This window comes from Syngnathus leptorhynchus, chromosome 5 (genome assembly GCF_054491065.1).
Source record: "Syngnathus leptorhynchus isolate UIUO chromosome 5, UIUO_Slep, whole genome shotgun sequence".
Classification (NCBI taxonomy): Eukaryota; Metazoa; Chordata; class Actinopteri; order Syngnathiformes; family Syngnathidae; genus Syngnathus; species Syngnathus leptorhynchus.
In genome coordinates this window covers 3949406-3976787 of record NC_141199.1, presented here as the reverse complement: position 1 = coordinate 3976787, position 27382 = coordinate 3949406, and the positions used below count along the sequence as shown (strand labels likewise).

Here is a 27382-nt window from a genome sequence, read left to right as displayed (position 1 = left end):
ATAAGATATAATCAAGTATTGAAAATTTTTCGACGACTTTGGCAGTGTCCGTGATTTAGAAAATCATCAGGCATACATTAAACAGTTCCTTAAGGGTCATTAAGCAATATTATTTGGCCGCCTTGCGCTAATACTTTGTAGCGCCACCTTTTGCTGCAATTACAGCTGCAAGTCGCTTGGGGTATGTCTCGATCAGTTTTGCACATCGAGAGACTGGAATTCTTGCGCATTCTTCCTTGCAAAACAGCTCGAGCTCAGTTAGATTGGATGTAGAGCGTTTGTGAACAGCAGTCTTCAGCTCTTTCCACAGATTCTCGATTGGATTCAGGTCTGGACTTTGACTTGGCCATTCTAACACCTGGATATGTCTATTTGTGAACCATTCCATTGTAGATTTGGCTTTATGTTTTGGATCATTGTCCTGTTGGAAGATAAATCTCTGTCCCAGTCTCAGGTCTTTTGTAGACTCCAACAGGTTTTTTTCCAGAATGGTCCTGTATTTGGCTCCATCCATCTTCCCATCAATTTTAGCCATCTTCCCTGTCCCTGCTGAAGAAAAGCAGGCCCAAACCATGATGCTGCCACCACCATGTTTGACAGTGGGGATGGTGTGTTCAGGGTGATGAGCTGTGTTGCTTTTACGCCAAACATATCGTTTTGCATTGTGGCCAAAAAGTTCGATTTTGGATTCATCTGACCAGAGCACCTTCTTCCACATATTTGTGTGTCTCCCAGGTGGCTTGTGGCAAACTTTAAACGACACTTTTTATGGATATCTTTGAGAAATGGCTTTCTTCTTGCCACTCTTCCATAAAGGCCAGATTTGTGCAGTGCACGACTGATTGTTGTCCTATGGACAGACTCTCCCACCTCAGCTGTAGTTATCTGCAGTTCATCCAGAGTAAACATGGGCCTCTTGGCTGCATCTCTGATCAGTCTTCTCCTTCTTTGAGATGAAAGTTTGGAGGGACGGCCGGGTCTGATACTCCTTCCATTTCAATATAATTGCTTGCACAGTGCTCCTTTTAAAGCTTGGGAAATCTTTTTGTATCCAAATTCGGCTTTAAACGTCTCCACAACAGTATCTTGGACCTGGCTGGTGTGTTCTTTTGTCTTCATGGTTCTCTCTGCGCTTTAAACAGAACCCTGAGACGATCAAAGAGCCGGAGTGAGTTTGCTGCTCTGAAAGTAAAGGGGCCGAATAATATTGCACGCCCCACTTTTCAGTTTTTTATTTGTTAAAAAAGTTTAAATTATCCAATAAATTTCGTTCCACTTCACGATTGTGTCCCACTTGTTGATTCTTGACAAAAAATTAAAATTTTACATCTTTATGTTTGATGCCTGAAATGTCGCAAAATGTTGAAAGGTTCAAGGGGGCCGAATACTTTCGCAAGGCACTGTATGTCTTCTTTATTGATTTGGTGTTTAAATGTTTCTTTTATTGATTTAATGTGTGAATATACTTGTCTGCTTATGTACTTTATTCAATGAGGTTTGAGCATATCTATTTTTGTAGCTAGGCAGGACTTTTTGTATTTCGACCCCATTCCTTCACTACCACACACACACACACACCCCACAAACCACACACACACACTCTTCATACGCTTCATACAATACCCTTTTGCCAGTTTGCCTGTATGCCTCTATGAGCCGCAGTGCCTGTTACCGTTTGGCCAATAATTCAGTAAAGCAATCAAAACTGAACTACGTCTTCCCTCCTGTGTTCTGATCGACACTCGGGGCGAAAAGAGCATAACCATCCGAGCCAACCCCCTGCACAGTCCACAGGCTCCCCAACAATAGCGGTAGCAGTTTGCCATTTTTTATTGCAATGATTTTCCTCATTTAGATTTGTTTCAAGACTACAGTTACAGTTAGACTTCACTTTGATGGTTAATGCAGTTATTGCAATTTTGTTGTTTTATCACAGTAGATTGGTTTATTTACATTTCAAAAATCAGAAGCCATTAATTTACAAATGTGATTGCACTTTAGTTTTCATATTTAAATGGCCAGATATTAAGATGTGAGACAGTTTTTGCATGATTTGAATGAAGCAAAATAACATGCTTTTTCTCTTGAATATATTGTTATAATAATTTGTTTCAGATGTACTGTAATTATTTTCTGTATAAAAATTATATTTGGTGTTGAAAAAGTCTTTTTTCAAACTTGAGTCAAAAAGTCTTTTTTCAAACTTGAGTCTTGAAAAAGAGGGGGTCGTCTTATATTCGGGCCAATACTGTGCGCCATCCATCAATCCATCCATCGTACCTATATATCTGATAATTGTTTAGTAGCATTAGTCGAACAACAAATGGAATTGTGACTAAAGACCCTTGCATGATACGGGATTACATTCTTTATCTAACATACAATGCAATGTTGATTTTAGTATCAATATAATTACCTCATTATGAAAATCAGACATCCAAACTTCACTGAAAACCAATATCATACTGAACTCTAACTTTATATTATTTATGTCTGTCTCTTGTAGTTGGATCAGCAATACAATGAATTCAAGTTGAGGTCCATCATGGCAGAACACAAGAAGACTATAACAGCCATCAGTTGGTGTCCAGATAACCCTGATCTATTTGCATCAGCTTCAGCTGATAACCTGCTCATTGTGTGGAATGTAGCTGAGCAAAAGGCTGTAGCACGACTAGACAACACTAAAGGTATGATGGCTGATCCAAGCTATGTTTTATTGTCAGAGGGTTTTTCACCATCACAGCTTGTTCTTTCTTTCAGGTGTCCCTGCTGTAATGAGCTGGTGCTGCAATTCAGTTGATGGTGTGGCGTTTGTCTCTCAACGTGGCCCTCTGTATATTTGGGTCTCTGTAAATTCTGACTCTGAAGTGACAGTACATAAAGAGGCCCACTCTTTTCTGTCTGATATCTGTCTCTTCAGATGGCACCCAACCCAAAAGGGAAAACTAGTATTTGGACACACAGATGGGAGTTTGTCTATTTTTCAGCCAGGTATGAATGTGTCCCCCATGTGCCCCCATCCACTTTCAACAATTTTTTGCACTGTTCCTTCATGTGCACACACACACACACACACACACACACACACACACACACACACACACACACACACACACACACACACACACACACACACACACACACACACACACACACACACACACACACACACGTCTTCACTTCCACTTTTTCCTGTTTGTAGGATGTAAAAGTCAAAAGCACGTCTTGCGTCCCGAGTCTTTAGAGGGAACAGATGAAGAGGACCCAGTCAGTGCCCTGGAGTGGGACCCTTTGTCAACATCCTACTTATTAGGTTGGGCAAATTAAGAATTATGACTCATCACATTTTTGTCCATTATATTTGCAGACCACAGCTTTTAAGAAGTGGGAAATGAGTGTTGATTTCAGCCTGGTGGTTGTAATAATAAAAGCTGACTGACAGAAAGACACAGCTTGGAGAAATATACCAAGAAGTGTAGATGTAGAAGACTGGCATTGGTTCCACGGGCAGTCATATTTCCCTACTTTTCGTGTATTAACCCGGTTGGGAGAATTTGGTTAGTTAAAATTTATTCAGATAGTGTTAGAAGTAGGGGTGAATGATGCATTTGCAATGGAATTGCACTTTGACAATTCACTCATTACAAAAGCTGTGATTTAAATAGTTATTGAGACATGCAGCCCAATGATTTGAAAATGGAAGCACCCTGCCGTTTTGTCATATACGTATATTGAGGATAAATACATCTCTTTAGCCATATGTTGCGTCGTCCGATTGCATGTAAATGAAGATAAATGAAATGATTATTGCATAGCATTAGTTGTCAATTAATCAAGAAGATATCACCCCTTTCTAATGCATGCTGCTGATTTCTAAAAGTGTGATTGATGTTTTAAATCTGAGTGTTTTGTCATAAGAAGTTTTGATCTTACTCTCTATACTTATTAGAGATCGCTAGTTTTTTTTTTTTTTTTTTTTACATAGGCTTTGTATTTTATGTTTATTTATCGATGTAGACAAGGGTGTTTAAGAAGTTTAGTCCACATTTACATTCTTTGTTACATGCAACACGAAGTTGGATATGTTGAAGCTATTGCTGTGCACAAATGAGACAAAATTTGTTCATTTGTTTGATTTGGCATGACATATAGTTAATTGATTTATAATTTGCGGACTTGGATGAGATGGTGTAACGTCACCAAAACGACCATTTTGCATTTTGTCTGCAACTCTTAGTGCAGTTCTCTGATAGTTACAGACCAACTCGAGGGGGGAAATGGCAGTTGATGTGAAAACCTCCCTCAATTATCAATTGATACACATGGCTTGCATTGTAGCTATATGTCTATTGTTTGTAACAACTCACTCCCCGTCAAAAGTGCTAAAGAATTCAATCAGTTATCATGAATGGGGCCAAATTCTAGCTGTTGTATGCCTATCAGCAACTTTTCCAAGAAGCATGCAAGCTAAACCGTCCAGCCTTTGCTGCGAGGACCATTTATCTCTTATTTTATCAAGGTCTGCAATAAGTGACAGACCCAGATTGTACCACTGGCCACAATGCAATATGAGATTACACTGAAGTTAGGCATTGGGGGGCATCAATTCCATAGTTTTATTGCAAGGAATTTTGCTGCTGCTGTTGTTGTGACTTTCCAATCAGGGGTACAAGTCATTTAATACTCAGTGTATTCATAAAACAAAATGTAACAGGGACTCTTTTTGACAGTGTCCAACCTCACTAATGGCATCAGGCTGGTGGACAGTGAGGCCTTGGCTTGTATTACGTCTTTTTCCTTCCCCTCGGCTGCTGCATCAGTTCAGTGTCTTGCATGGATCCCCTCTGCCCCAGGCATGTTCATCACTGGAGGTAAACAAAAACATTGGGTGTGGTGTGTTCCCCTGTGCCTTGACGTTTGTTTACTGCCACATATGGTAATCTTGCCTAATAACTTACATTTCAGGTTTTAACATATATACTGTAACTGCAAAAAGGAACAATCAGTTTTTGTCAGTAAAGCGGCAGTCTAGCGAACAAAACATTGCCACTTATATAACAGGTCTACGATGTCATCAACAAAATTTACTCCTGTAAAATAATCTTCAGGGCTTTTTTGGGGTGAGATATACAACAAACTGACTCGTCCACTTTTGGGGTTCAGCTTCCTGTTTTTTGCCCATTTTACCCTGTTTACGTCACAAGAGGGAGGCAAGCATTGTAATGTGTATTGTTTTCTGGCTTTGTCATGTTCTGTTGTCACAGTGTCTGAAATGAGGATTAATTGTCAGCAAAATTCATATGGACATTCCTGCTCTTTTTCACTTTTCAACCTGTGAAAATATGAAAGCATGGATTTACTTACTAAAATATGAGCGCCTATGAGCAAAACTTACTGTCACCTCTACAAAATTGAAAATATTGTGCTGATCATTTTTGAAATTTTTTTTCAGGTTGAGATTTCAATTAGAGGAATGTGCTGATGAATTTCGGTAACGATTGATCATAGTTTTCAGCGAAACAGGCAAATAGACACAACAGTTTGCGCACTCTAGTTCCTATGGCTTGTTGAGCCAGAATTAGCTTTCAATGGCAAAACAGACGATATTAGCCGAACAATTTCAGATTCTTACCACCTAGACATGCAGGTAGGAAAACTGTTTTCATTTTCCTGGAACTGAGCTTGTTAGTGCAAAATAGACCATCATGTCTGGACTGTGAGGTATTGTCTCTTCACACTTGTAATTCAATCGAGCTCATAACCTTAAAGAGACCATGTTCTTTACATTAGTTGAATGAATCTCATAACGTACAGCATTAATGTTTTAGAGAAAATATATTTTTAGCTAGTATAACCCTGTCTCTTTCAGACTCCCAGGTTGGAGTATTGAGGATATGGAATGTGTCTCACTCTACTCCATTGGACAGTTTCAAACTGAAGAAGACGGGCTTTCATGCTTTACATGTTCTCAACTCTCCCCTTGCAAAGAGAGGTACAATTCAAAAAATGACCTTAAGAAACAAATATGCTTAACATATGCAGAGGCAGCGCTCTTTGGTGCCCATGGCAATCATTGGTCACTCTCTGGCCAACCACACATCTTCGGGAGAATTTTGATATTGTGGCGTCACTGCCATTTTTCACATAGATGAAAAATAATTCCTAGTTCAATTGCTACCCAAATAGAATTCATTCTCTAACGATATACTAAAAGAACAAATTATGTAAATAACCTGAGAGAAACAGGAATTTTCTAGATAAAGTTTGATTCACACCATCAATGTGAATCAAAAGCATTACTTTCACACCATAGCAAGCGAACAAGATGGCTGAGAAGTTATAGTGTTTATTGTACCATCACAGTCACAATTTTGTGAAAATGCACACATATACTTAAATGCCAAACATATCATTCATAATACAAGCAGGAACTAACCTAAGTAACATTTAGAATTGGGAAGAATTAAGAGACTTGTATGTCATTGTGATTTTTAGATATGATTTGAATGAATGGGCCCTCAATTACAGTCTATAAAATCGATCAATGTGATTGGCTGTAGCTAGCAAATCAGTGCATGAAATTGAAATAGACTATGCAATAGTGCACTAAAGCAAAGCAATGAATTATCAAAAAGTCAAAGTCCGCTTTATTGTCAATTTCTTCACGTCAAGGCCCACAAAGAGATCAAAATTACGTTTCCCACCGTCCCACGGTGACTAGACACAGTACACAACACTCACATCAAATAGCACAAAGAGTAAAAACGAACAGACAAGAGCAACGAATAAGTAATAAGCAAATATCCCAAATAAATAAACAATAAATAAATAAATAGACAAAAAAGAGCAAGCGCGCTAATAGCAGACAGCCAGATCATAGCGCAAAAGAACAGGATGTCATGCAGCAGAGGGGGGGGGGGGGGGGGAATTCAGGATCCGGACAGCTTGGAGCACGAAGCTGTCTCTGAGTCTGGCGGTGCGGGAGCGCAGGCATCTGTACCTCTTCCTAGAGGGCAGAAGTACAAACAAAGAGTGAGGCCGCTTTGCGGGTGAGACGGGAGGCGTAAACTTCCCTCAGGGAGGTGATTTTACTCGCAGTGGTCACTATGCGCTGCAGGGCCTTCACGTTATACTCAGATCAGCCACCACCCCACACAGCGATACAACTGGAGAGGACGCTCTCAATGGTGCCACGGTAGAATGTGGTCATGACGGCGGGAGGAGCCCTTGCTCGCCTGAGTTTCCGCAGAAAGTACAGGCGGCGCTGAGCTTTCTTCGCCAGCGACGCAGCGTTGGTGGTCCAGGAGAGGTCCTCACTGATTTGCACCCCCAGGAATCTGGTGCTGCTCACTCTCTCCACCACAGCACCGTCAACGGTCAGCGGCAGGTGGTGGGTGTGACCCTTCTGGAAGTCAATGATAATCTCCTGGGTTTTGTTGACGTTCAGCAGAAGGTTGTTGTCCCTGCACCATGCGGCCAAAAGGTCGACCTCCGATCTGTAGTGAGTCTCGTCGCCACCGGTGATCAGACCCACCACAGTCGTGTCGTCGGCATATTTCAGCACGCGGTTGCTGCTGTAGGTCGCAGAGCAGTCATGCGTCAGCAGGGTGAAGAGCAGCGGACTGAGCACGCAGCCTTGAGGGGCCCCCGTGCTCAGCGTGATGCTGCCGGAGACATTGTCGCCCACACGCACTACTTGAGGCCTCTGACAGAGGAAGTCCAGTAGCCAGTTGCAAAGGGAGGTACTGAGGCCCAGCTTGTCGAGTTTGCAAATGAGACGCTGTGGAACAATGGTGTTGAATGCAGAACTGAAGTCCACAAACAGCAATCTCACATACGAGTCCCTGTTCTCCAGGTGGGTGAGGGCAGAGCAGATGGCATCCTCAGAGGACCGATTGGGTCGGAAGGCAAACTGGAAGGGGTCCACAGGTGGGGGGAAGAACCGATCTGACGTGCGCCAAGACAAGCCTCTCAAAACACTTCATGACGATGGGGGTCAGTGCCACAGGGCAGTAGTCATTGAAGCAGGAAGGAGCAGGATTTTTTTGGCACAGGTATGATGGTGTCAGCCTTGAAGCATGACGGGACGATGGCCTGCTGCAGGGAAATGTTAAAGATGTCCGTGAAGACATCCATCAGCTCCTCAGCGCAGTCCTTCAGTGCCCGTCCCGGGATGTTGTCCGGGCCCGCCGCCTTATGGGTGTTGATAGCAGCAAGCGTCCTCCTCACGCTAACGGCAGAGAGGCACAGGGGCTGCTCGTCCGGATGTGGAGGGGTCTTCAGCGGGCAAGTGTCGTTCCGTGCGTCGAAGCGAGCAAAGAAGCGGTTCAGTTCGTTGAGCAGAGGGACGTCGCCCTCACATCTCTGTGGCGCGTGCTTGTAGTCCGTGATGGTCTGAATGCCTCGCCACAGGCCCCGAGCATCCCCTCTGTCCTTGAGGTGGGTAGTAATCTTGGAAGAAAACGCCTTTTTTGCATCTTTAATGCCCCGGGACAGTTTCGCCCTAGCTGATCTCACGCCCGCTTCATCCCCAGCCCTGTAGGCTTTGTCTCTGGCTCTCAGCAGCCCGAGGACAGCCCCTGTCAGCTATGGCTTCCAGTTAGCCCGAGTGACGACGTACTTTGTGAGGGTCACATCATCAATGCACTTAGCGATGTAAGAGGTCACAGAGTCAGCATACTCCTCAATGTCTGTCCGATTGTCGCAAGTGGCTGCCTGCTTAAACATTTCCCAGTCTGTAGTGCCAAAGCAGTCCCGAAGAGCATCAGAGGCCCCCTCAGGCCACACTCTAACTCGTTTGCGAACCGGCCTGGAAGTTCTCACTTTGTCTGTAGGCGGGGGTAAGCAGAACGGTGACGTGGTCAGAAAGTCCAATGTTTGGGAGGGGGGTGGCCTTGAAAGCTCCTTTATGTGCAGTGTAGGCCAAGTCCAGGAAGCTGCCACCACGCTTTGGAAAAGTAACATCCTGGTGAAGCTTTGGAAAGACAGACTTCAGGTCAGCATGATTAAAATCACCAGCGAAGATGATGAGACCGTCAGGGTGCGCCGTCTGCTGATCACTGACAGCCTGATACAGTTCATTAAGCGTTGTGATCCTGTCACTTCCAACGTTGGAAGGCGGGATGTAGACCGCGACAAGCAGAATCGCAGTAAACTCCCTTGGTAGGTAAAAAGGACGGCACTTAACAATCACAAACTCCGCCAGTGGCGAGCAGTGTCTGCATACCACTACAGAGTCCCGGCACCATTCGTCGCGGATGTAGACACATATACCTCCTCCACGCGATTTTCCTCCTTTTTCAATTGCCTGGTCCGCTCGATAGCAGGTCCAGTTGCACAGCAGAGTCCGGAATGTTGACATTCAGCTAAGTTTCAGTGGACACGAGCACACAGCAGTTACTCACTGCCCGGTTCGTGGATCTCAGCAGACGAATGTAATCCATTTTGTTGTCCAGCGACCGGACATTCGCCAGAAGAATGGAAGGCACGGCCGGGCGAGTTGGGTTCGCCGCTAGCCTGGCCCGGACGCCTCCGCGCTTTCCCCTCTTCTGCCTCCTCGCACACCGCTTCCGACGCTGCTTGTCCGGGGAAGGAGTAGACGAGTCCGGCGTTGATTCAGGCCGGAGTAGTCCCAGTGACTTTAATGTCCCCGTATCAAAGTCCAAAACGCCGCAAAACTCGCTTTCGCCAATGTCGAGCAGAACCTGCCTGCTGTACTTGTAGCACACCGTGGTACGATCAGATAAACACATAAAACTGTCTGACAAACACTTATTAAATGAACAAAACACCGATCGGTTGGGACGGAGAGAGGCCGCTGCGTGTGCACGCGCCGCCATCTTGAAAGATGCTTTTTTTTTCAAACTGGCATTATTTGGTAGATTAAGATGCAGAACATTGTCTTTTATTTTTACTTGATCTTGCCCGTATTATGTGTTGAGCAAGTTTTTGGACCGGTGTGAATTTTGTTCTATGAAATCCTGAATGTGGCGGCTCGGTGGGCAGTGGGTAGCACGCCCGCCTCACAGTTAGGAGGGTGCGAGTTCGATTCCACCTCCGGCCCTCCCTGTGTGAAGTTTGCATGTTCTCCCCGAGCCCGCGTGGGTTTTCTCCGGGCACTCCGGTTTCCTCCCACATCCCAAAAACATGCTTGGTAGGCCGATTGAAGACTCTAAATTGTCCCTAGGTATGAGTGCGAGTGCGGATGGTTGTTCGTCTCTGTGTGCCCTGCGATTGGCTGGCAACCGGTTCAGGGTGTCCCCTGCCTACTGCCCGATGACGGCTGGGATAGGCTCCAGCACGCCCGCGACCCCCGTGGGGACAAAGCGGTTCAGAAAATGAATGAATGAATGAATGAATGAATGAATGAAATCCTGAATGTGGATGGTATGATAAACTGAGTTTCCTTCCAGGGAGTTGAAATGGTTACGGGTATCCAGATGTTCAACTGCGGTCATGAGCATTTGCATATGCTTATGGCCACCTCTCAGTGAGATATTGTATCACCCTGGCCACCCCAAAAAAAAAATTCATCCGTCTGCTGAGGCCAGGAGGCTCGTGGAAGTTCTGGAACCCTGTCTCAGCAATATTGAAAGGTTCAACAGAGATCCCAAGCTTGTCGGGGCATTCGTGACCAACCGCCGCATTATGTTATAATATCTCCAGCCCGTTACATTCGTGACCGAACCAGCCAAGGTGGGGTTCGTCCTGACTCACCTCACGAGCGCAGCACAGCTGTGGGGAATGGCCGAATACAAGAGAATGGCTCTTGCTTGGGATTCATTCGACGCCTTTGCGGATGAACTCCTACGATTATTTGACCTGGGTTCCGAAACCGAAGACGCCGCCGAGGATCTGGTGACTGTGCGTCAAGGTAGCCGATCAGTGGCGGGGTATGCGCGTAAGTTCCAGACGTTGGCTAGCAGCAGGGGATAGAACACCCCAGCGCTTGTGAGTACCTCCCTCCACGGGCTCGCCGAATATATGAAGGACAAGCTGGTGTCCTACAATCGCCCTCGGACCCTGGAGGATGCGATGGACTTAGCAGTCAGCCGAACCTGGTGGTACAAGCGGGAGCGGAGATCCCTGCGGAATCCGTGTAGTCACCCTCCCCCATCTCCTCGGGACCCACCGACCATGCCACCAGCCAAGCCTATGGAGCTGGGATGAGCTCAGATTCCCGCAGAGGAGCACCGTTGACGCCTCACACTAGGCGTGTCTGTACTGTGGAGAGGGAGGTCATCGGGCAGCGAGGTGCCCGTTAAAAGACCAGAGCTCACGTGCCGTCGCTGGAGCCGCCTGAGCTTGACTGGCACCAGTTCTCCCAGTCCCTACACATTCACGCTGCAGGCTCATATCCAGCTTGCAGAGGGCGACCGAAATGTGTCAGCCTTGCTGAATTCCGGGGCAGGGGGAAACATCATGGACATTGGTCTGGCCTGTCAGTGGGGAATCAATTTCCTGCCTCTGAGCCCCTCCATCCCCGCCCGTCCCATTGATGGCCGACTCATCGGCGAAGTGACCTCCATCACGGAACCAGTTAGGTTGGTTCTCTCTGGCAATCACCATGAAACCATTCAGTTCTTTCTTCTGTCCTTCCCAGGGCAGCGGCTCATTCTGGGGCAACCTTCGCTGAGACAGCACAACCCTGTGTTGGACTTGGAGGTGGGAGTCGTTTGGCACTGGAGCAAATGCTGCCATCGCTTGTGCCTGAAGGCAGCCACCAGCCCGCTGGGAAGATCTTTGCCCAGCTCTAGTCCAGATATCTCCAACGTCCCGGCGCTATATCATGAATTTAAGGACGTTTTTAGTAAGACCAAGGCTACTTCCCTTCCTCCACACCGGTCCGATTGTGCCATCGACCTGTTACCCGGCACCTCCCCTCCCAAGAGCCGCATATACTCCCTGTCCGCTCCTGAGCGCAAATCCATGAAGGAGGGCATCCAGGATTCCCTGGCTGCTGGCATCATTCGGCCATCCTCCTCGCCCGCCCGTGCATTGACTAGCAGGGAATCAATGAGATCACCATAAAAAAACGCCACCCCCGGCCTCTTCTTTCCTCCGCCTTCGAGAGCCTTCAAGGCGCCACCATATTCACGAAGCTGGATCTTCGTAACACCTACCACCTGATACGCATCTGGAGTATGGCTTTCAACACCCCGAGTGGACACTACGAGTGGTACCGTTTGGACTCACCAATGCCCGGGCAGTTTTCCAGTCCTTAATAAATGAGGTTCTAAGAGACATGCTGAACAAATTTGTGTTTGTTTACCTGGACGACATCCTCATCTTCTCCCGCTCGCTCCCCAAACATATCAGACATGTCCGGGCGGTACTGTGCCGCCTCCTTGAAAATTCGCTGTACGTGAAGGCAGAGAAGTGCGAGTTCCACACTCCCTCGGTCAAATTCCTCAGCTACGTGGTACGTGAGGGATCCATCAAAATGGACACCGAGAAGGTGGTCCCTGTTCCAGAGACACGCAAGCGGCTACAACAGTTCCTAGGATTCGCAAACTTTTATCGCCGCTTTATTCATGGGTAGAGCACGGTGGCCGCACCCCTCACCGCCCTTACCAGCCCCCCTCACCGCCCTTACCAGCCCCGCCTCCACATACAGATGGACAGAACAAGCAGAACAAGCATTTCACTAACTTAAGAAGAGGTTTACGTCCGGTCCTGTCCTCCGAGATCCCGAGCCCGACAGACAGTTTGTGGTCGAGGTGGACGCCTCGAACATGGGATCGGGGCAGTACTTTCCCAGCGTAGGAGCCAGGACAATCAACTCCACCCGTGTGCCTTCTTTTCTCGCCGCCTGTCAGCCGCGGAACAGAATTATGACATTGGCAATCGGGAGCTCCTCGCGGTCAGACTGCCCTTGGAGGAGTGGCACCATTGGCTGTAACGTGCCACCACTCCATTCATCATCTGGACCGACCACCGTAACTTGGAGTACCTGAGATTGTCCAAGAGACTGAATGCGAGGCAATAACGGTGGGCCGGTTTTTTTTACCGGTTTAAATTCTCACTCTCTTACAGACCGGGTTCCCGCAATGCGAAAGCGGACGCCCCTGTCACGTTTATCCCACTATCCTCTGGAGCTCAGTTCAGGTTGCGTCTCTTTCTTGGGAGATTGAGCACCAGGTGGAGGCCGCCTCGCACGATCAACCTGGTCCCAGCAACTGCCCGGAGGGCCACCTGTTCATCCTAGAAGACCTGCGGTCGTCCGTTCTGCAGTGGGCGCACAACTCACGTCTTGCCTGTCATCCCGGGGCTGCCTGCACGAGATACGTGGTGGCCCAACGTTTCAAGTGGCCCACCTGGCAAGAGGACACCCGCGATTACGTCTGGGCCAGCTTCATTTGTAACCGCTGTAAATCGTCTAATCGTCCTCCGGCCGGGTTGGCAAAGGTTGGCCAGTTCCCCGGCGTCCCTGGTCTCACTTGTCAATTGACTTTGTCACGAGCCTCCCCCCCTCAGAGGGAACACGGCGGTTCGCACAGTAGTGGACCGGTTTAGCAAAATGACACATTTTATCCCTCTGCCTAAGCTCCCGTCTGCAAAGCAAATGGCGTCCATCCTGCTGCGGGAGGTTTTTTGTCACCACGGTCTCCTACAGGTCCATCTGCACCTTCCAGAATCCATGAAGGTTCATCCCACGTTCCACGTATCCTGTGTGCAACCCGACCCGTCTTTGAGAGCGCATTGGCTCTTCGAGGTAGGGCCGGCCTACACTGTACGTTCCTTGCTCCGGTTACGATAGTGCGGACGTGGACTCCAGTACCTCGTGGACTAGGACGGTTACGATGATGCGCACCGCTCCTGGGTGCCGAACCGCTGGATACTCGACTCTTCGCTCCACCCGGACCAGCCGGGCCCTCGGCAAGGACGCCCAAGAAGAGCCGAAAGGGCCAGGGGGGACGATCTGGTGCGGCCCCATCCACCGGAATCAGGTTCTTCCACTCCCACGCCCGTCGGACGCCCATCCGGTGTTGGGGTGGGGGGGTCAGTTCCTTGGGACGTCAGGGGCCGTCCCTAGAGGAGGGGGGGTTCTGTCACGTGCTTACGCCCCCTCCAAGCAACGGAATCGCCGTCACCTGTCGCGTGCTCATTGAGTGCGCTATATTGGCGCAGCCAGCGCAAACCCACTTGTCAGCCTGTATCGTGATGCGACTTAGCTCACCAGTCCTTGTAAGCCTGACTCCTCTTGCCATTTTGGTACGCCCTTTGATCCATCCGTCTCGTCTGTCTGTTTGTGCTGCCGGTTACTCTTCTCCTAGGGGTATTCCAGTCCGTAGCCAACCCGTTCCATTGAGAAGCCCAGCAGAGCACTATTCCGTCAGGTTCGCCATTCAGCCACCTCCGCTTGACAACAATGCCCCATTCCGATCGCCGCTCCAGCACCCCATCGTTCCCTTTCCTCCCCACAATAAAGTCTGTTTCACTCAGCATTTGGCTGTGCTGTCTGTTCCATTACATTTGCACCTTCTGGTTCTCGACTTAAATCTTCAAGAACAGCAAATGCAGGTAAAGATCACAAAAGATAAACATAAAATGCATTTTTTAAATTGTATTTTTTTCTCCATTAAGGGGAAAAAATATTCAAAGCTACTTAGCCTAGTGTGCACCCTTAACTTGAAAAACTAGCGTAGCGGTCAGCCTCTTCACTGGACACTGGAGGCAGCCATCCATCCATCTTCCTCCGCTTATCCGGGGTCTGGTCGTGGGGGCAGCAGCTTTAGGAGGGACTCCCAGACTTCACTCTCTCCAGCTGCTCATCCCGGGGGATCCCAAGGCATTACCAGGCCAGCTGAGAGACATAGTCTCTCCAGTGCTTCCTGGGTCGTCCCCGGCGTCTCCTACCGGCGGGACATGCCCAGAACACCTCCCCAGGGAAGCGTCCAGGAGCCATCCTGATGAGATGCTCGAGCCACCTCATCTGGCTCCTCTCAACGTAGAGAAGCAACGACTCTACTCCGAGTCTCTCCTGTATGACCGAGCTTCTCACCTTATCTCTAAGGAAGAGCGCGGACACCATGCGGAGAAAACTTACTTCGGCCAGTTGTATCCAGGATCTCGTCCTTTCTGCCACGAACCATAGCTCGTGACCATATGTGAGGGTAGGAGCATAGATTGACTGGTAAATCGAGAGCTTTGCCTTTTGGCTCAGCTCTCTCTTCACCACGACGGAACGGTACAGAGTCCGCATTACTGCCGACGCTGCACCGATCCGCCTGTCAATCTCACGCTCCATCCTGCCCTCACTTGTGAACAAGACCCCAAGATACTTGAACTCCTCCACTCGGGGCAGGATCTCATCCCCAATCCAGAGAGGGTATTCCACCCTTTTCCGACCGAGGACCATGGACTCGGATTTGGAGGTGCTGACACTCATCCCGACCGCTTCACACTCGGCTGCGAACCGCTCCAGTGAGAGCTGGAGATCACGGACTGAAGAAGCCAACAGCAACACGTCATCTGCCAAGAGCAATGACGCGATGCTGAGGTCCCCAAACCGGACCCCCTCAACGCCTCGAAATTCTGTCCATAAAAATTATGAACAAAATTGGTGACAAAGGGCAGCCTTGGCGGAGTCCAACCCTCACTGGGAACGAATCCGACTTACTGCCGGAAATGCGGACCAAACTCTGGCATCGGTGATACAGAGACCAAACCGCCCTTACTCCCGAAGCACCCTCCACAGAACCTCTCAAGGGACATGGTCGAACACCTTCTCCAAGTCCACAAAACACGTGAACTGTTTGGGCGAACTCCCATGCACCCTCAAAGATCCTGCCGAGGGTGTAGAGCTGGTCCACATTTCCACGGCCAGGACGAAAGCCACACTGCTCCTCCTTAATCTGAGGTTCGACCTCCTGACGGACCCTCCTCTCCAGCACCCCTGAATAGGCCTTACCAGGGAGGCTGAGGAGTGTAATTCCCCTGTAATTGGAACACACCCTCCGGTCCCCCTTCTTAAGTAGGGGGAACACCACCCCAGTCTGCCAATCCAGAGGCATCGTCCCCGATGTCCACGCAATACTGTAGAGGCGTGTAAGCCATGACAGCCCCACAACATCCAGAGCCTTTAAGAACTCCGGGCGGATCTCATCCACCCTCGGGGCCTTGCCCCCGAGGAGTTTTTTTAACTACCTCAGTGACTTCGACCTCCGAGATTGGAGAGTCCGCCTCAGAGTCTCCAGGCCCTGCTTCCACAATGGAAGGCGTGTCAGTGGAATTGAGGAGGTCTTCGAAGTATTCTCCCCACCGACTCGCGACGTCCCGAGTCGAGGTCAGCAGCACGCCATCTCCACTGTAAACAGTGTTGACTGCACTGCTTCCCCCTCCTGAGACGCCGGATGGTGGACCAGAATTTACTCAAAGCCTTCTGGAAGTCATTCTCCATGGCCTCGCCAAACTCGTCCCACGACAGGCACCGACGACCTTATGGCCACAACTCCCGTCGGCTGCCTCAACAATGGAGGCGCAAAACATGGTCCACTCGGACTCAATGTCCCCCGCTTCCCCCGGGACGTGGGAAAAGCTCTGCCGGAGGTGGGAGTTGAAGCTCTTCCTGACAGAGGATTCTGCCAGACGTTCCCAGAAGACCCTCACAGAGCGTTTGGGTCTACCAGATCGGACCCGCATCTTTCCCCACCATCGGAGCCAACCCACCACGAGGTGGTGATCAGTTGACAGCTCCGCCGCTCTCTTCACCCGAGTGTCCAAAACATGCGGCCGCAAATCCGATGACACGACGACTACAAAGTCGATCATCGAACTGTGGCCTAGGGTGTCCTGGTGCTAAGTGCACACATGGACACCCTTACGTTTGAACATGGTGTTCATTATAGAAAATCTGTGTCGGGCCAGAAGTCCAACAATAGACCACCGCTCGAGTTCAGATCGGAGGGGCCGTTCCTTCCAATCACGCCCTTCCAGGTCTCACTGTCATTGCCCACGTGAGCATTGAAGTCACCCAGTAGAACGATGGAGTCCCCAGAAGTAGCGCTCTCCAGCACTTCCTCCAGGGACTCCAAGAAGGGTGGGTACTCTGAGCTGCCGTTTGGTGCATAGACAATGTGTAGTCTGCCTCACACACCAGCTCGGGCTCCTTTCCAGCCAGAGAGGTGACATTCCATGTCCCTAGAGCCAGCCTCTGCAGCCGGGGATCGGACCGCCAAGGTCTCCGCCTTTGGGTGCCCCCCAGCTCATTTTGCACCCGACCCATTTGGCCCCTCCCACAGGTGGTGAGCCCATGGGAAGGGGGACCCACGTTTTTATTTTCGTGCTATGCCCGGCCGGGCCCCATGAGCGAAAGCCCGACCACCAGGCGCTCGCTTTCAAGCTCCACCTCCAGGCCTGGCTCCAAAGGGGGGAGGCCCCGGTGACCCGCGTCTGGGCGAGGGAAAACAAAGTCCATTTTTGTTTTTCATCATAAGGGGCTTGGGTGAGCCGTGCTTTGTCTGGCCCCTCACCTAGGACCCTTTTGTCATGAGTGACCCTATCAGGGGCAAGAAGACTCAGACAACATGGCTCCTAGTATCATAGGGGCACGCAAACCCCTCCACCACGATAAGGTGACGACTCACGAAGGGGGGATGCAGCCATAGCGGGCCAAATGCTTCTTCTGTCAGGGATAGAGATGCAGTTAAATGTAGTGGCCCATTCGAATCCATAAATTTCAGATATTCATCTGTACAACAAACCTCGGAGGTCGACTTGGAGAAATATTAAAGTTGGACACAAAAAAATCCTCCACACAGCCCTAGTGAGAATATACGATGTGACTCCACGGGAGCTGACCTTTTAACCAAGTTTGACTGTTTACCAGCATTAAAAAAACTGGCTCTTTATGGAATGTTAATTTTTTTTTAAATTGTATGTTGTGAATCTAAGTTATGTCCATCCATAAATTTTCTGAACCACTTATCTTTATGAGGGTCGTGGGTGTGCTGGAGCCTATCCCAGCAGTTTTTGGGCAGTCGGCAGCGATACCTTTATCTGTTTTCCAGCCTATCACAGGCCACATATAGATAAACAACCTGTTAAGGTTTGTCTTCGACCCCAAACGCACGACACAACGGAAGTGAGACTTATTTCTCAGAGTAAGACAAGTCAGTCTAGGAGAACTCAGGAAATAAAGGCAACAAAGGTAATTCTCTTTAGTCTCTTGAAAAATCCACACAGGAAAAACTCAGGGGGAAAAAACTAGATTTATAATCCACAAAAAGAAATCCACAGAAAGTCAGGAATTACCACAGGTGAGAGGAGGCTTGTGATCCAAATCAAGAAGGAATCCAGCAGCAGCAGCTAGAGAGAGATCCTCACACTGGAGCTGACAACACGAACCTGCAACTGGTGACTGGGAAGCAGGCAGCTATATACCAGCCCTGCTGAGCTGATGAGCTGCAGGTGGTTGATTGTTGATTGGCCTCAGGTGCGAGATGAAGCACCTCTGGTCCTGGAAGGAGGCTTAGAGAGGTGGGTCCTAACCCAACCATTCACAGTCACAATCATACCTATGGACATGTTTTAAGAATGTAAAGGAGTACACTGAGGAAACCCGCACAGAAACGGAAAGAACATGCAAACTCCACACAGGAAGGCGAACCCACACCCTTTGGACTGTGAGGCGAACGTGCCAACCAGTCGACCACCTTGCTGCTCTCTGCATAATATATGCACTCCAATTTTTGAACTGAACGGAAATTGTCCAGTTGACCTTTTCCATGAAATTCTCATTTATTTCTATGCATCTGTAGTATATATAATATTTTTGTTTGATTCTGTCACCTATAGCTCAGAGTTCCTGTTGTTCCGGTAAAAGTCAACATACAAGCTCTACTAGTGAGGCAGTACCTCCCCCGACTTTGTCACAGAACCAGTCCTTCTCTTTGCCTCCTGGCCATGCAGTGTGTTGTTTTATGGATGGAGGGGTAGGACTCTATGACATGGCCGCTAAGAAGTGGGACTTTCTACGAGACCTGGTAATCTAATGAAAGGAGTTGCATTTTGCATTTTTGTCTAAAAACAATGAAAAACTATTTTCTTTAAGTAACTGAAACATGTTTTAGAATTATGTCTTACAAGAATTCATGACAGTTGTCCATTGGCAGGGCCATGTCGAGACCATCTTCGATTGCAAGTTCAAGCCTGATGATCCTAACTTGTTGGCCACTGCTAGTTTTGATGGAACCATCAAAATATGGGACACAAACACACTGACAGCAGTTTACACCTCCCCAGGCAATGAAGGTGTGGTTTACTCCTTGTCCTGGGCTCCAGGTAACATAAGCACACCCACCCACACTTACTCATGTACACACAAATTCAGTATAATCTCCCAGTTTTAACAAAAGAATGTAAAACACTCTGTGTGCTTTGAAGGTGACCTAAACTGCATTGCAGCAGCAACATCACGCAATGGAGCTTTCATTTGGGACATCCGGAAAGGAAAAATAATCACACGCTTTAATGAGGTTTATTGCTTCACTGCTGTAATATATTTCTGTGTTTTTTACATATTTCGTAACACTGCGCTCGTTTTTACAAGAGGAGGTTGTAGATGTGTGGACATCATCTGTTTATTTCAAATGTAATCTCATTCTTTTTTATTCTATTTTGCTGTATGTTATACTGTATATTGCGGGTGTATATGATATGGTACAGCCCTTTTGTTTGTTGTGAAAAAAAGAAAAAAAAAGAAATAAGAAACATGATTTTCCAGAACTTTCCCTGGGTCAAACAAGTTATCTGGTTTCTTTTAATACTTGAAGTTTATGTAACTGTATAAAATTGTGACCTTTTGTTTAATCCTCCTCCAGCATGGTAAAAATGGCATATTTTGTATATCCTGGAGTCACAAAGATTCAAAGCGGATTGCAACCTGTAGTGGTGATGGATTCTGGTAAGTGGTAATTATATTTTTATATTATTATATTACAGTATATATATTATTATTCTGGTTCGATTCCACCTCCTCCCTGTGTGGAGTTTGCGTGTTCTCCCCGTGCCCGCATGGGTTTCCACCAAGCACTCCGGTTTCCTCCCACATCCCAAAAACATGCTTGGTAGGCCGAATGAACACCTCGAATTGTGCCTAGGTATGAGTGTGAGTGTGAATGGTTGTTCGTCTCTTGTGTGCCCTGCGATGGGCTGGCAACCAGTTCAGGGTGTCCCCCCGCCTCCTGCCCAATGACTGCTGGGATAGGCTCCAGCACGCCCGCGACCCCTGTGGGGACAAGCGGTATAGAAAATGGATGGATATCAATATTCTTCCAAAATACTGATTACATACATTATGTACCTTGAGTTTTTGTCTCCTTTTTTTAATAGCATTATTCGAACCATTGATGGTAAAATCCTTCACAAGTACAAACATCCTGCTGCAGTTTTTGGCTGTGACTGGAGTCAAAACAACAAGTATGTTCTACCTTTTTAACAGGAAAAGCAAAGTATCGTGTAGCTCAGTTCAATTATTACTGAATCCATACAGAAATCAAAACACAATTGCAAGATAACCCTATCAGGTTATTATTTTAGACACTAACAAAGCTATAACTGTTTTATAATGGCTGAACTATTCCCGCAGGGATATGATTGCTACTGGTTGTGAAGATAAGAATGTCCGCGTGTATTACTTGGCCACCAGCTCAGACCAGCCACTCAAAGTCTTCACTGGACACCTAGCTAAAGTATTTCACGTCCGTTGGTCTCCGCTCAGAGAGGGGATACTGTGTTCTGGATCAGATGATGGGTGGGTTGAAACACAAACAGTTAAAAAAAAAAAGAAAAAAAAGACAATTTCCCCCAAAACTCTAAAGATAAATGAAATGATAATAATGTATGGGCATGCAATACTGTACAATACTCTGCACAGGTGAATTTATCTGTACATTGTGCTGTTAAAAAACAACTTTAAATTAAAAGAGCACTTGTGATTGTGTTTGGACAGTACTGTTCGTATATGGGACTACACACAGGATGCATGTATCAATGTGTTGAGTGGTCATACAGCACCAGTCAGAGGCCTGATGTGGAACACAGAGATTCCATACCTCCTAATTTCAGGTATGCTTTTTACACCAACTGTAACTATACTTTTAGTATTTTACGGTTTGCTCTTCAACTGTTAAAATAAGATCAGTCAGAGTTTATAAATGGACAAAGTTATAGTCAAGATGCAACTAGGAAAAAAATGAACAAATAAGCTTAAAACATACAACAAACAAACACGGGAGTTATAGCCCATCAAGAAAATGACTTGGGTCATTGCACTTGATTATTTCACCACTAGTTAACATTGATAAATCAAAAATGTATACACTGCTGCCCCTGCGACCCGACCCTGGATAAGCGGAAGAAGATGGATGGATGGATGGATGGATGGATGGATGGATGGATGGATGGATGAAAAATGTACACACTGGCTCCTTAATGTCTTTTTTTTTTCTAGGCTCTTGGGATTATACAATCAAAGTTTGGGACACAAGAGATGGCAACTGCCTGGACACAGTCTATGATCATGGTGCTGATGTTTACGGTAAAAATATTGCCTCCAAAGAATATGAATGGCTGTAGAACAGGGTTCACCAGCAAAAAATGAGATTGGCTGCCTGGTTCATTTACTTAAATCAATAGGTACCGTATTTTTTGGACTAAAAGTCGCTCCGGAATATAGGTCGCATTAGCCATAAAATGCACAATAATGTGAAAAAAAACATGTATAAAAATCGCTCCGGAGTATAGGTCGCATTTTGGGTGAAATTTATTTGACAAACTCCAACACCAAGAACAGACATGAATGAGCAACAACAGGCTAAACGATAGGTATGCTAACGTGACATAAACTCAAACAAAGAGCTGAGAACGGGCCTGACGTAACATTTAGTTATTCTAATAACTATTACATAAATAACACGTTTATGAAACCATTTGTGTCACTCCAATTCATTAAATCCATTGATTGTCCTTTATGTAATCGATGCCGTGTATGCGCCGCTGACGTCTCAAATTTCGTTTCAAATAACTATCATATTACAACACTATTATCAAACCATCTGTCTCACTCCAAATCATTAAATCCATCGATCAAATTCCTCGTCCTTTGTCAACAACGCCGCGCGTGCGCCCTGACGTCAGCCTCGTTGTTATTCCACAGATCTAGTATATAACTTTATTGTAGCGTGAACAAAGTACAAGCAAAGATGTGGATTTGGTAAACGGCTCTTTATTTAACAAAGTTCAATGAGGCAACAACTACTGAACGGTAACAATAAAAACATATACAAGTTGCTACACGAAATAAAATATATCAAATAACTATAACATAAATAGTTCACCGCCACAATGCCCCAAGCACCGGCGTCGACTTGGCGGCGTGGACTTCCATCCCCGGTGGTGGCATTTCCAGCCACGGAGGTGGAAGAGAGCTCCATAGAATAAGACCGGGCGTGCGTAAAAGCCATGTCCGAGCCCCATCCACCGTCCCCGGACAGCCGAGCGCCGGCCCCCGACTTCCATCCACAGAGGTGAAAGAGAGCTCCGTAGAGTAGGACCGGGCCATAAAAGCCATGTCCGAGCCCCATCCACCGTCCATGGACAGCCACCCAGCTGAGGACTGGCCACCGACTTCCATCCACGGAGGTGAAAGAGAGCTCCCGTTGCGCGCATAGAAGCCATAATAGTTTTTCAAACCTTCTGTGTCACTCCAAAGCATTAAATCCTTCAAACTCTTTGTCCTCCGTGTCACTTACAAACAAAGCCGCTAATGATGCCGGTAGTACGTGGGGCCCTTCGTCATCTTCGTCATCCCGTGATCGAATCTTTGTCCTTTATGTAAACAACCGCCATGCCGCTGACGTCACTTGAAATTCAAATTACAGCAATCCCTTGCTACATCGCGATTCATTTATCGCAGTTTCCTTTTTTTTTTTTATTTTGAAAATTTGTGAAAAAATTCACATATAAGTCGCTCCTCAGTATAAGTCGCCGCCCCCACCCGAACTAAGAAAAAAAAACACGATATATACTCCAAAAATTACGGTAATCATATTTGTAAGAGGATCAACATTAAGTATTATTTGGATAAAATATGTTAGATGATTTCATGTTGAAATAACACAACTCAATTTCCTTTCTGTGCTGTGACTTTAACAAGTGTGGACTAACACCTGGTGCAAAATTTGGGAAACATGGCATTTGGAGTGAAAATAACCATTGTGGTAAAGTAGACAACTGTCTAATTTCCAATTTTGAGGGTTAGGGTTAGGGTTAGGGTCCATGCTTTGGCTTTCCTATGCAAGTTAACATCTTCTCCCTGTATGTGTGGAGTTTCTTTTCTGTTTAGCTTCTAGTTCTGAGGTCATGGGTTCAAATCCATGCTTTGGCTTGCCTATGTGAGTTAGCATCTTCTCCCTGTATATGTGGAGTTATTTTGGGTATACTGAGAAAAGGCATAATGGACTGTTCACTATATAAATATAACTATTTGCAATTGTAGTTGGTTCAAAAATGTTTTAACTAGGTGGAAATGATTTCCATATTTTTATTACGTTCACCGACCACATTTTCAAAAAAATATTTCTTTGAATGTATGTGAACCCCCAAGGAACAAAGAGTAGATTGCAGGCCTGTTTTAAAAAGTAGCATTACTCAAGGGATGTTGTGATTTCCTAGGGTTTTCATCTTTTCTAAATGTTAGCACTTGCCAAGGCTTAATAGCAATAAAGTGTTCCATATTGATACTTACTGTATCCACCACATTATCACATTTCTAAATGTGAGAGAATGTCATGGTTAAGGTTTGGGTTTTGGACACTATTTAGTCCCGAGAAGACAGAATATAAAAAAATAAAGCAATTTTAGTAATTTGATTAAATGTGTTTATAACTCCCTCTCGTATATAAAAGACAGCTTCAAGTCTTTTTGTTACTGATCTGTTTTATCTTGACTTGACAGACCATACAGACCATCCTTTACAGATCGTGAGAACTGTGTAAACAAAAACATAAACATACAGTGCATTTCTTAACAATAAATAAATATGATCAAAATAATCTCCTTTGTTCTCTTTTTACATCATATTGCACTACTGCTAATAAACTTAATCATAAAACATATAATACCTATAAGACTATTAAACAAACTTTTAGACCTCATCACAATAATCATTACAATATACATATATATACAACCACTAGCAACATATTCAATACTACAATACTGCAGCAAACAAGTGGTTATATTAGCTGTAAGCTTCAATGCTACAGATAAACAAGGTAAATAAATCAAATGCAAACTTTCGCAATGAAACAACACAAAAACGTCACCCTCATTACCTTATTAGCTGCATATACAGGCGTGAAAGGTGATTAGTAAGGCGTAAGAAAAACCTAACAATAATTTGGCTAGTCAACAACTTAGCAAAACTGGCTTTTCCTCGTGGACATTTTTGCTGGAGGTTCGTCACTAAAAGGGGTCTGTGTGAAACGACCTAATAGTCCATCCACCTCATTGATCACCGTGAATAGGTAGGAACCAAAATTCGCTAGGTAGGAAATAAATTATTAAGTTATGAACCGAAATCATTAATGTATGAACCAAAATACTTTGAGCTGAAATACCGGCTGAGATGCAGTTACACTCTCACCAAAAACATATCAACTGTACTGAATATGATTTTAAAATTACTACTGCATAGAAAAGGTAAACAAATCAACAACTGGGTCTTGGCTTCTTCCAGAATGGTCACCTCAGACTGCACCTGGAGTGAATGACAGAAAGAGGACAGTAATAGGAAAAAAATGGAATCTTCAGCTTGCTTCTACCAGTGTCACCGTCTTATGGATGGGTCTTTCCAGGTGGACAGGTTTGGAGGTGCGCTTTCCCTTCGCATCAAGGGTGGAGTCACTGATGAGCAGCTTGACCTTTCGTACCCTCCCATCCTTTCCTGGGTACACTTTAGTGACCTTTGCCATTTTCCACTGGTTATGCAGTGTAGTATCCTCTTGCAGGAGTACAACATCATCCACCCTAGCGTTCCTTTGACTTTTGGTCCACTTCTGTCTCTGCTGGAGGTTCAGGAGGTATTCCTTCTTCCATCTTATCCAGAAGTGGTTGGCTAGTAGTTGAACTTGACGCCATCTCTTGCGGAGGTACAGATCTTCATTGACAAATTTCCCAGGAGGTGGAGCGAGGATTGTGGACTTCAAGGTCAGTATGCGGTTCGGCGTCAGGGGATCTGGACTGGACGAATCACTAAGACAGTCAGTGGTCAGAGGTCTGCTGTTCACAGCTGCCATGACTTCATACAGGAATGTTCTTAGAAAGGTGCAGTCAAGCTGTGAGGATGACTGTTTTAGAATGGACGTCAAGAACTTCTGATGGTGCGGATTTGTCTTTCAGAGACACCACCTATGTGACTTGAAGCTGGAGTATTCATGATGAACTCACATCCCAGTTCCTTGAACTCTTCCTGATTCATCTCTTTCAAAGCTTCGGCAAACTCTCGTCTTGCTCCAACAAAGTTGATCACTTCTTAATTGGCGTACATTTCCATGAATAGCAATGAATTGAACGCAGAGCGTTCATGAATGCATCTGTGGTCAGGTCGTTGAGCATTTCAATGTGAATAGCTCTGGAACACATGCAGGTAAGTATCAATCCATAGCGTTTAAGCTCTTTCCTTCCCTCTTTTACGTAAAATGGTCCATAGCAGTCCACCCCGCAGTAAGTGAATGGAGGAGCCGTCTCCATCCGGTCTTCCGGGAGGTCTGCCATTCTTTGTTGCTCAGTGCATCTCCTAAACCTCCGGCACTTAGTGCACTTGTAGATGTGGGAAGATACTGCTTTACTACAGCCTAGTATCCTTATGCCATTGGATCGGAGGGCATTCATGGTCATCCCTCGTCCCTGGTGCAGCACTCTCTCATGATAATGCTTGACAAGTAACATCGATACATGATTGTCCTTTGGAAGGATCGCTGGATGTTTCGCTTGTGGATGTAAGGTGGCATGAGTTAAGCGGCCTCCAACTCACCTTGGTCATCCAGGAACCGATGCAACTTACTGGCCTTGCCCTTGACTGGATTGTCTTCCGAAGCTGCATACCTCCATTGTGTAGACTCTGTGCTTTGCTTAATGCGTTCTACACGGTTTGCTACAAATACATGAAATCTTCTGGCTTCGTTGCTGATGTATTTGAGGACAACCTTCGAATAAGTCCAAAAGATTTCTTGTAGGCATTCCAATTCTAACTCCTCCTTCTGCATGTCACTGGTGCGGACAGCTACAACTGGTGCAGACAGCTCAAGTCTTGGTATGGTTATGACCTTAGTTGGGGCAACTCTTGACTTTTCCATTACCAAGGAACAGTGGACTTCACCTGTTGTACTCATAGCTCTGAGGTATGAACACACTCCATAGCCTGATACACTGGCATCGGAGAAATTTTGTAACTCGTAGTGTTGGACCTTGAAGCTTGATGGAACATAACATCTCGGAATCTTCACCCCAGCCAGATTTTGCAGGTCTTGGAGCCAGCTTTCCCACAGAGGTCATAAATCATCAGGTAAGGTGTCATCCCAGCTAAGCTTGTCACGACACATCTGCTGCAGGATCTGCTTTCCCACCAGGATGAATGGTGCCATAAATCGCAGTGGGTCGTATACTGAAGAAATGGTGGACAAGACTCCTCTTCGGGTAAGTGGGTTCTGCTTGACGGTCAGTCTGAACTGGAACTCATCAGAAGCTACGCAACACTCTACATCGAGTGCTCTTTCCATGTGCAGTTCACTGAGTGCCATGTCCTTGTCTTTGACAGCCTCTACACATTCTTCCTTTGGGATTGTGGCTAGGACTTCTTTGCTGTTAGAGATAAACTTATGCAGCCGGAGTTTGCCTGTGCTGCAAAGCTCTCTAGCTTCCTTCAACAGCTATATTGATTTGTTTTCCGATGCTACGCTTGACAGTCCGTCATCAACGTAGAAGTTCTGTTGGATGAACGCCGGTTCACTGAAATCCTCTCGTCCTACAGTGGCGATGTGCTTTAATCCGTAATTGGCACAAGCAGGTGACAAAGCGGCACCAAACAAGTGGACTTTCATCGGATAGATGGAAGGTTGGCCTTAAAGATTCCCATTCTCCCACCAAAGGAATCGTAGGTAATCTTGGTCTTTTGCCTTGACGTGGAACTGGTGGAACATGCGTTCTATGTCACACAAGATTGATCATCATTAATAGGTTGGAACCAAAATTTGCTAGGTAGGAAATAAATTATTAAGTTATAAACCGAAATCATTAATGTATGAACCAAAATACTTTGAGCTGAAATACTGCCTCAGATGTAGTTAGTGTTATTTCAGAAGTATGTACCAAACTA

The 27382-nt window shown here is 46.3% G+C and overlaps 1 protein-coding gene across 5 annotated transcripts in view; it reads left to right on the top strand.

Moving 5' to 3' along the window:
* Window positions 1-27382, top strand: part of wdr17 (WD repeat domain 17) — a 96296-nt gene that overhangs the window by 14960 nt on the left and 53954 nt on the right. For 4 of the 5 annotated variants that reach the window (XM_085911114.1, XM_085911111.1, XM_085911113.1 and 1 more), the window contains exons 3-15: window positions 2507-2690; window positions 2764-2994; window positions 3206-3316; window positions 4734-4874; window positions 5873-5995; window positions 18802-18989; window positions 19119-19287; window positions 19390-19481; window positions 19827-19909; window positions 20338-20424; window positions 20594-20758; window positions 20957-21072; window positions 21458-21544. In XM_085911114.1, coding sequence (XP_085767240.1) covers window positions 2507-2690; window positions 2764-2994; window positions 3206-3316; window positions 4734-4874; window positions 5873-5995; window positions 18802-18989; window positions 19119-19287; window positions 19390-19481; window positions 19827-19909; window positions 20338-20424; window positions 20594-20758; window positions 20957-21072; window positions 21458-21544 — 1777 coding nt within the window. The remainder of the gene's footprint in view (window positions 1-2506; window positions 2691-2763; window positions 2995-3205; window positions 3317-4733; window positions 4875-5872; window positions 5996-18801; window positions 18990-19118; window positions 19288-19389; window positions 19482-19826; window positions 19910-20337; window positions 20425-20593; window positions 20759-20956; window positions 21073-21457; window positions 21545-27382) is intronic. The other variant, XM_085911116.1, reaches the window with a different exon arrangement.